Source organism: Mustela nivalis, assembly GCF_964662115.1.
Source record: "Mustela nivalis genome assembly, chromosome: 10".
NCBI classification, from domain to species: domain Eukaryota; kingdom Metazoa; phylum Chordata; class Mammalia; order Carnivora; family Mustelidae; genus Mustela; species Mustela nivalis.
In genome coordinates, this window is record NC_139029.1 from 126055 (window position 1) to 135848 (window position 9794).

General features: G+C 56.9%; 1 protein-coding gene across 1 annotated transcript; it reads right to left on the reverse strand.

Moving 5' to 3' along the window:
• Positions 1–2752: 2752 nt before the first annotated feature.
• MRPL20 (mitochondrial ribosomal protein L20) lies at positions 2753–6731 on the reverse strand. The gene is made up of 4 exons (XM_082686237.1): positions 6577–6731; positions 6356–6466; positions 4580–4657; positions 2753–3152 (listed from the first exon to the last, which is right to left on the reverse strand). The coding sequence occupies exons 1-4, from the start codon at positions 6661–6663 to the stop codon at positions 2979–2981; spliced, it is 450 nt and encodes a 149-aa protein (XP_082542363.1). The 5' UTR covers positions 6664–6731; the 3' UTR covers positions 2753–2978.
• Between the last annotated feature and the right edge of the window lie 3063 nt (positions 6732–9794).

The window sequence follows — 9794 nt, forward strand, 5'->3', positions numbered from 1 at the left end:
CCCCCGCGTGTCATTGGTTCGCTCTGCGGGCGGCCCGGCGCCGCCTTGCCGCGATTGGCTGGGCGACCTACCCGTCAGCGTCGCGGCTGACGTCGACGCCGTAGCTCAGAGCGGGCGGGGGCGGGCTCGTTACCCAGAGGGCCCCGCGGCGCCCGGATGGTCCCGAGGGCCACAGCCCGACCCGGAAGCACTCCCGCGGGTGCCGGCCCCGGGCGCCCTAAGAGCCTGGCCTCCCCGGTGCGGCCGTACTCTTAGCACGGAGACGCGGCCGCTCGCGGAGCCCTCGCCCCGCAGCCCCGGCCTGCCCTGAGGGGGCCCGCGCACGGTGGGGTCCGGATCCGCGAGGGCGCGCGCGGGTGCTGGCGGAGGTCGCAGGCGTTCCCGGGGGTGGCTACGAGCGCCGGTGAGTCGTCGCCAGCCCGCGTCAACGACGTGCCGGTCGCCTGCGTCCGCCCGCGGCTGCGGGCGTGGCCACTCGTCTCCGGGCCTCACTGAGCCCGCGCTTCGGGCGGGTGCTCGCGCGGGGCTCCTGAAGTTCTTGCCTTGAGAACCGAGTCCGCAGGGGAAGAGGAGGAGGAGCTGCATGTGGGGTTTCGGCAAAGCCTGGGGAAGGCAGCGGTGGCTCCGGGGACGGAGGGGCGGGGAGGGGAAGCCCTCGCGATCCCTCAGCAGTTCACCAGGAAGGCTCGGGGGTTCCTCGCGGAACCCACGGCCGTGCTGCCCTCGCATCCGTACCGGAGCCCGAGCCGCGGATTCCTCCGCTGCCGCCGTGCGCTGAGCCCCAGCTTTGACCAGGACTAGCGCAGGAACCCGCGTGCGGGTCGGGGGAGAGCCTGGGCGAGGGGCGGCCGGGGGTGGGCTAGGCTGGAGAGGAGATTCCGGGTAGGAGCCTGGGCGGGGCAGGTCCGGACACTTGGAGAGGTTCCTGACGGCGCTCCGCTCCTATGACCGGTTTCACCCCCGGTGAAATCTGCCCTTAGTTCATAGAGGGCAAACCAAGACCCGGCCTCGCTTCCTCCCCAGGGGCTACACAGTGTCCCATCTCCCTCCCCCAGGCTCTCCAATCCAGATGTCCCGCTCTGCGCGTTGAACAGCACCCGGTTCAGGAAAGGAGGAACACTCGCTTGTCAGCCAGCAGCTTACTTCTTACTGGCCCCGCCTAGGTTGTTCTACCAACCCCTAAGCAGTGGCCAGAAAAGAGGGAAAAGGGGATGGCTGTAGCCTTTCGAGCCAGGCCATGCACCCAGGCTTACCTGAAGGAAAACTGGCCCTGCTGCTGGAAGGGGAGTGGGTGCTGGGAGCAGCCTGTGGTGGTTTGTCACATCGCTGTGTTCCTTGAGGTGGACAAAGGAGAGGCACAGCAGCTCATTGTACAGAGCTCAGTCTCCCACACAAGGGAGTCTTGTGTCCTCCACGCTGGTGCGTGTGCAGAACCCACTCCCTGGTAAACAGGGTGCCCTGAGCACCTTGTATCCATAGCCAGGCACTAAACTAGGTATAGCCAGGGACAGTGATCACTGCAGTGAAAAGAGCCAGGAGGAGGGGACTGTAAGGGGGCCAGTACAGTAATTGGAGCCTGGAAAGATGTTGCCTTGCAGGAGGATGAAGAGAAGGGGACAGATTCAAGAGATCACCAAGTGGTAGGTGGTCAGCATTTCATTGGCTCTCCATGGGTCTGGTGGTGGGGTCTTGAGTCCACAACAAGAACCCAGAATGACTTCCAAGGCACTACTAGCAAAGGATGAGAGACCTGGCATAGGACTGTTGGGAGAGGGAGGGGGGAAGGTGGGCACTCATTTTGGGTAGCCAGGTGTACATTGCCGGGTACGTGGAGACACCAACCGCTACCATGGGCCTCGACCTGGGGCAGAGGCTATGTGTGGAAGCGCAGAGCAGAGGCAGAGTGCAGTGAGAGGGAAGAGGGGAGGAAGTCCATGGTCTTTAGAGGCCAAGGGCTGACTGTATCTGTTGGATTTTGGTTCCAGATGGCTTTGGTGAGAGTACCCGGGCATGCTGCAACCGACTATAGACCCAGGGGTAGCCGGAAGCAAGAGACCACAGCTGGCCAAGAGGGGAACAGAGCCAAGCTGGAGGGAGCTCAATGTACATGCGAGAGAAGCTGAGGGTAGAAAGCTCACCAGTGGAAGGGACGTGGACCTGAGCAGGGGACAGACACCCCAGCAAGGCAGTAGGCAGAGACGGACGGACATAAGGGAGGCAGAGTTAGAGCTGCTGTGAAAGAGCATGTTGGAAAATCTGGGCTGGACTTTGTACTTAATGAAGTAGAGTATCAGGAGAAAGGACCCAAAACCCTTAGATGCAGATCTGCCCCTGGGGGGATGTGATGATCACCCAACTTGTGAGCATAAAGGTGGGACTGGAACCAGCACAGATACCCAGCCTGCTGCTCTTACTGGCCTCAGCAGTGAGGCAGAAGGCAGAGAAATTGAAACTGGGACTCAGAGTGGCCCGAAAGCTCAGCACCCAGGTCCCTGCTGTAGCGTGGAGAACCGGGGGAGGGCTAGAAGGGTAGAAGACTTAAGTGAGGCATAGGCAGGGCCAGTGTGGGGTTGGGAGGCTTGGGTTCTGGACAGGCTACCAGCACGGCCCTGAAGGGGGAGCCAAGGTCAAAGTTCGGCCATCTGGCTCCTGCTCTCCAGGCTGTAGATCATGCTCAGCTGACCCCTCACCCTGGCAGTCCCCCCCACCCCCATAGGGCACCCAGGGCATGCCAGAGAACACAATTCAGGGCTCTGAATACCACACGAACTTTATTTGTACAATTTGTACGATTTCTAGATCTGTCGCAGTAAGGGGAAAAGAGGCCTCTTACCCCTATTGTTAAAATGTAAATGAGTAACTGGTGATAAAACACACTGGTGACAAATAATTCTTAGCCTCTACTTGAATTACTGTGATGGGGAAAGACGACTTCCTAAGACGCTTGCTGCAAAGGGGAGACAGTGCTGGAGTCCCCCTCAGTGATACTGCACCACTCTGGAAAATATGCCTTCCGGTTCTTTCCCATCCCCCAGGGCAGCAGCAAATCCTTCTTGTCGCCTTGTTTTGGCCAAAGCAGCCAAAGATTTAAAAGTCTTTGGTTCATAGATGGCTAGATCCGCAAGTACTTTCCTGTTGAGCTCCACCTGGCACTGGGAAGAAAATCAGAGCCTGTGTCAGCATCAGAAATGTCTTTCAGTGAAAAGCGGCAAGACTGGGGTGCCTGAGTGACTCAGTGGGTGAAGCCTCTGCCTTCGGCTCAGGTCATGATCCCAGGGTCCTGGGATCGAGCCCCCGCATTGGGCTCGCTGCTCAGCGGGGAGCCTGCTTCCTCCTCTCTCTCTTCCTGCCTCTCTGCCTACTCGTGATCTCTGTCTGTCAAATAAATAAATAAGTCTTAAAAAAGAAAAGAAAGAAAGAAAAGCAGCCAGACTGAATGCAGCCAAGAGTCCTATGGTTTGAGTCAGCCAGAAGCATCTCCTCTGCTGAGCACCCACTCCAGGGCAGTCTCTGCCCTCCTGGGACACATGGGCTCTCAGGGGAGGTGGAGAGCCTGTGGCAAACGTATCCAAGCAGGATGCTGAAGGTAAATGTGGACAAGGGGAAGGCATCCTGCAGGAGGTGATGTCCCATGAGCAAGGATGCCGGCATCTGGTCCTGATGGACCCTAAGAACCTTGGTAGGGTCAACGATCGATCTCATCAGTCACCCCAACAGAACTAGGACTGCTGGCCTGGGGAAACCTTTAAGGCAGCTTCAAAGAGGAAATCACAACCCCCCTTGTAGAAACAACAAAATGAGACACAAAAGTAGGTGAGATGCCGGCAGAGAAGTGAAGAACAAAAGCGGGTATTCTCCATTCCCACAAGGGAGCGGCACCAGGTCATCTGTCGAGTAAAACATATGGGACTTCCAAAAACGGACAAATGTGAAAAGCAAAAGGTAGGATGATCCTGCGTGTGAACCGCAACTGTGCAGGGGGGGTTCCTGCTCTACCACCTGGGGCAAGGTCCACTCCCTTGAGCCTCGAGCTCATCGGTACAATGACGAAGTCATGCATGAGGATACTTGCAAAGTACCGAAGACAGGATGTGGCACAGGCCAGAAGCACAACACAACCCACTCCCCTTTTTAAGACAAAATTTAAATGTCAGAGGGATTAGGGTAAACACGATTCAACAACTGACCAAAATGTTGTGACACATGCTTCATCTCTCCTCTCCAAGACACTCCCCCTGCTGTCTGACAGAGTTTCAACTTCATATGCTACCTCCTCAGAAATCAAATTTCATTGCAAAACTTTGAAATTACACTTTAAAGGTCCAGCCAAGTTTTCTGTCACTTTTCTCTTGATGGGGAAACACAAGGGCTCAAGTCCTGGTATCGCTGCCCTATTTCCAATTCTGCTACCAGTGAGGCAAAGGCAAAGCAATCCCAATGGGTCCCTGACCCTGCCACAGCTCCACCTTGAGAACGTGCCAAGGAGCCCACACTCCACAGCCTGTTGTACTGGACCTTGTCAGCTGGATCACTTTCTGTAGATTCCAACATCTCAACAGGACCACATCCTCAACCGTACCTTAATTAAATTGACAATGAATGCTGGGTACTTCAGGCCATGTTCCTGGGAGGCAGCTGTAATTCGATTAATCCAGAGCTGAAATAAGAAAACATCGAGATGCTTAAGAACTAATTGTGCATTATGTCCGCATCTCCCAGCAAAGGTTCTGAGTCACGTAAAAGTCAAACGCTTTTGGCAAAAGTAAATAGAACAGTCCGTGATTTCTCTTCCCGCACACTAGCCTGCAGTACAGTTGGCAAAAGTTGATGCCCTTCATTCAAATGCCCGCTTCCCTCTCAATAAGTAGGAAAATCACATGCCCTAAAGCATTTCTTAGACCCTGAGAATACAAAAGTGGGCAAAAGACTCTGACAGAGTTCAGTGCAGAAAGGATCCGTGTGGATGAACTACAAAGGCCACTGAGATCAGTGCAACCAGGTGAGGATGAAAACTGGAGGTGGAAGCTTTGCAGAGATGGAGGTGAACACGGTCTGGAGGGAAGAGCAGGACTGGAGGAGGGCAGGGGAGGCATCATGAGAACCTTCCTGGCAAGGAGGAGGAGGCTAAGTTCCAGGCACAGCAACAGGCCCGAAAACTGCACAGAAATCAAGAATAACCTGGGAGGGGAAGTCAGAGTGACACGGAGGCTTCTGAATAGATCTGGTCTGTTAAACAAGGGGGTGCATTATGGGACGCCTGACTGGCTCAGCGGCTAGAGCCTGCAACTCTGGAGGTTGTGCTTTCAAACCTCACACTGTACAGACCACTTTAAAAAATAAAAATAAGGCGTTGGATTCTTGTCATTATTTTCTCAATCTCAAGACAGTACTCCAGCCCATTTTCTCCCTTCAGTGGTTCTAAACTTTGAACATGCGGGAGAATTAGGTAGAAGTTTGTTAAAACAGATTTCTAGCCGCACCCCCCCCCCCGAGTTTCTGACTCAGTAGTGGGCCTGAGAAATGGGCTCTCACATGAGGCCGCAGCTGTACCGGGACCCCAGCCCACCCTGAGGTCCTCTGCTCCCAACAGCAGCAGACGCATGTGTGCTGTTGGCCACTGCCCACAGGTCGCCCCATGCACTCGTGCACTGACCACTGACTCGTGGTGGACGCAGGAAGCCGCACCAGGCTAACATCCTGAGTGAAGAACAGAGCTGGGATGCGGAGGTCACTCTGCACGAGACCACGGTGCACAGGGATGGTTTCCCATGCTGTGACCCTGGCCGACAGGTACTGAGGCATTTCTGACTTTAAAGGGTCAAAACTACACGCCTGGGCGGCTCAGCGGGTGGTGACCCCGGGGTCCTGGGATCGAGTCCCACAGCGAGCTCCCTGCTCAGCGGAGAGCCTGCCTCCCCCCTCCCTCTCCCTGCTGCCCCCCCCCCCCACTGTCCTCTCTCTCGTCAAATCAATAAATAAAATGGTTTAAAAAGCGGGGCCAGAATTCTGCCCTCTTCCTCACGGGTCCAGCCGGTATTTACGAAGCGTCACTGACGAAGGCCGGCGCTTACAGACGAGCTCTCGGCACCGAGTCCGGCTGGGGTCGCAGCCGCCCCGGGGCCGCCCGCGGAGGGCAGCGCGGTGGAAGCAGGGGGCCGGCGAGGAGCTGCCCCAGCGGCCCAGGAGAGAGCCCGGCTAGCCCAGCCTCCGTCCGCGGAGCAGGCAGAGCTGGCGGCGGCTCCGGACGTGAAGCGAGAGGGGAGGACCCCGGGACCCGAGGGCGGGCGCAGACGGAGACGCCATCCCGAGATGGGGCCGGAGCGGTCGGGACCGGGGGGCGGCCGTCCGCGCCTACCGTCCTCATGTTCCTCTTCTTCAGTCTCCGCGCTTTCGTGCATTTCACAAACGCTCTGGTCACCGCTCGCACCGCCAGGCGGTAGCACCGGTTCTTCCTTCCGCGGAAGTGCTGGGTCGAGAACGGGAAAGGAGGGTGGTCAGCGCCCCGTCTGCGGGCTCCGGGCCGCGGGAAGACGCGGGGGGACGCGGGGGGACGCGGGGCGTGCGCGGCCCACTCACCCGCGCATGCCGCAGCACCTCCTGGACCCGCCAGTAGCGGTCAGTGAGCCGGCTCCGCAGCCACAGCGGCGCGCTGAGGAGCACCATGGCGCCCGCGGGCCGGCGGCTCTGCCCAGCCGCGCATGCGCCGCGCCGCCCCGCCTCCAGCGCATCCGGGTCAGCGGCCCGGCGGGGACTTCCGGGGTGAAGGGCGTTCCGGGGCGGGGTTCCTTGCGCCGCTCGTCCGAGGTGTGGGGGCTCGGCGGGCTGCGGCGGAGCGCCCTCCCCCCGCGCCGGCGGCCGGCTGCTCCTGCGGGGCCGGGGCTCGCAGTCTGGAGAGAGTAGCCGGTCCGGAGCGGTGGGTGCGGTGAGGAAGGTGGACGCTCACGGTCCCGCGCGTCGGGGACGCGCAGAGTGGGCGGGTCCGCCGACGGACGCCGGCCGGAGGCGGGGGCCGCTGGGCGGAGCGCGCGGGGGGCGCGGGCGGGGGGCGCGGGGTCCGCGGGCGCGGGGTCCGCGGGCGGGGGGTCCGCGGGCGGGGGGTCCGCGGGCGGGGCGCGCGGGGTCCCGGCGGGGCAGGAAGGCTCTGCGACGGTGCCGACGCTGCCTGCGCGCGCGAAGCCGAACGCCCTGGAAATGGTCGGGACGCGTGCTCGCGCCCGCAACACTTTTACCCTAAAGCGGAGTCCGCGGACGGTCAGTTTTGTGTTTCACCACCTTACCGCTGTGTTACCGGTAAAATGAAAAATAACGAAGTCGGGGGCCGAATGGGAGGGGGCAACTTCTTTGTAACCTTTTAAATGACAGAGAAGTTGCAAGACTACTTCATGGAACTCCCCATGCGCTTTACCCAAAAGCACCAACGGTCTACATTTTTTAAACATTGTTTTTTAAAGATTATATTTCTTTATTTGACAAGGAGGGCACAGGCTGGGGGAGCTGCAGGCAGAGGGAGAAGCAGGCTCTCCGCTGAGCAGAGAGTCCAATGCGGGTCTCGATGCGGGTCTCCATCCCAGGACCCTCAGGTCATGACCTGAGTCAAAGGCAGAGGCTTAACCCACTGAGCCACCCAAGCTCCCCCAATCCTCATTTTTTTTTCTTGATCCCAGCATTCTTGAAGAGTGCAGGTGAGTTATTTTGTAGGATGTCTGAATTTGAATCTGATGTTTCCTCATTAGAGTCTGGTCGGACGTTTTTGGCAGAATACTACGGAAATTATACTGTGTTTTTGTCTGTGCATAGTATCCAGCCGGATGGCAGCCTGTCCCAACTTGGGTGCTGTCAGCTTTGACCACTTGGCTCAAGGTTTTGTTTACCACGCTTCTCCACCTTTTTTATGCTTGTAAGTAGTAAGTATCTTGTAGAGAAATACTTTGTAACTCATTAAGGGTTTCCTGTAGGCAGACCCAGAGATGGACGTAGGAGTGCAGAGGTGTCGTGTTGAGAGGGAGGAAGCAGGAGCACCAGGGTGGCTCAGTCTGCTGAGCATCTGCCTTCAGCTCAGGTGGTGATCTCTGGGTCCAGGGATGGAGCTCAGCAGGGAGATTGCTTCTCCCTCTTCCTCTGCCCCTCCCTCTGCTTGTGGTCTAGATGCTCTTAGTGTCAAGTAAATAAAATCTTTAAGAACAGAGAGAGAGGGGCGCCTGGGTGGCTCAGTGGGTTAAGCCGCTGCCTTCAGCTCAGGTCATGATCTCAGGGTCCTGGGATCGAGTCCCGCATCAGGCTCTCTGCTCAGCAGGGAGCCTGCTTCCCTCTCTCTCTCTCTGTCTGCCTCTCCAACTACTTGTGATTTCTCTCTGTCAAATAAATAAATAAAATCTTAAAAAAAAAAAAAGAACAGAGAGAGAGAGAGGAATCCAGATCAGACAGGGAGGGCCTCAGATAGGATGCAGGTCAGGCAACATGTCAACTCACACAGTAGTTGTGAGCAAACATGGCTATTAGGGATGCCTTGTGTTGGGCGGAAATGGGAGACCCCAGTAACTTTGCATGCTCAGCCTGTGTCAGGGGCCACCAGGAGAAGTATACAGTCCACTGAGAGGTGCTGTGGTGGACGTGAACCCGAATGAGGAGTGCAGTCTGGAACAGGTGAGCAGCACCCCTCCAGGGCCACCACACTTTGAGACCACATACATATCCTATTTCTTGGCAAATCTGCATTCATTCATTGATTTTCTAACCTCATCATTCTTCCCATACTTCCTGGCATTCTACCTGAAGAAGAGCTTTCTCTTTTGGGGGGCACAATTTTAAATAGTGTTAGCGTGTGCACTGAGGGTGGCGGTGAGTGAAGGAAGTGACCGAGGCATAGGTTGGTATCTGTGGGGGTAGAGCAGCAGGCAGAGGAGTCGGCCAGGGCAAAGGACTAGAGGCAAGAGTACACCTGGTGTGGTCAGAATCAGGAAAACAGCCAATGTGGTGGGAGTGGGGCAGGTGAGAGTCCCGTGGGCCGCTGAGCCTCAGAGATGGTGGGTACATGCTGCTTTCAGGCTTTCTCGCTGCGTGGTGGCTTCAGGGCCATCATTCCCGACACGGTGGCTGAAGGGCAAGGTGATAGGGTGCCTTATGCCTTCTTGGCTCACCCTGGAGAGCCACACAGCATCATTTCAGCAGCCCAAATAGTCATAAAAGTTCACTCAGTGTCGAGGGGCAGAGACACAGCCTCCAGTTCTAGGTTGGGAGTGTTAACATTACAAATAAAACTGCCATGGGCGCCCCCAGCAGCTCAGCGGTAAAGCATCTTCCTTCTGTTTGGGTCATGAATTCAGGGTCCTGGGATCCCGGCCTCTCTGCTCAGCGGGGAGCTTGCTCCTCTCCACCTCTCTCTCTGCCTACTTGTGGTCTCTCTCTGTCAAATAAGTAAATAAAATCTTTAAAAAATTTTTTTTTTAAAATAAGAGAATTGCAATCCAGGACAAGCCAGCTTCTCCAATACCAGGAGAACCACCAAGAGAGGAGGTTGGGAGGGGCTGTTGCAAACAAAAGTCCACTTGAGGGGGTGCCTGGGTGGCTCAGTGGGTTAAAGCCTCTGCCTTCAGCTCAGGTCATGATCCCACGGTCCTGGGATCGAGCTCCACATCGGGCTCTCTGCTCAGCGGGGAGCCTGCTTCCTCCTCTCTCTCTGCCTGCCTCTCTGCCTACTTGTAATCTCTGTCAAATAAATAAATAAAATCTTTAAAAAAAAAAAAGTCCACTTGAGTACACTGAGAGTTTGAAATACAGTGGCTAAATCGTAGCTG

Bases quoted from the DNA above. Each gene is read 5' to 3' on its own strand.
- MRPL20 (XM_082686237.1), bottom strand. From the start codon at position 6,663: ATGGTGCTCCTCAGCGCGCCGCTGTGGCTGCGGAGCCGGCTCACTGAC. The intron at 6,467-6,576 runs GTGAGTGGGCCG...TTCTCGACCCAG, and splicing joins AGGTGCTGCGGCATGCGCGG to CACTTCCGCGGAAGGAAGAA. The intron at 3,153-4,579 runs GTACGGTTGAGG...TTTTCTTCCCAG, and splicing joins TCATTGTCAATTTAATTAAG to TGCCAGGTGGAGCTCAACAG.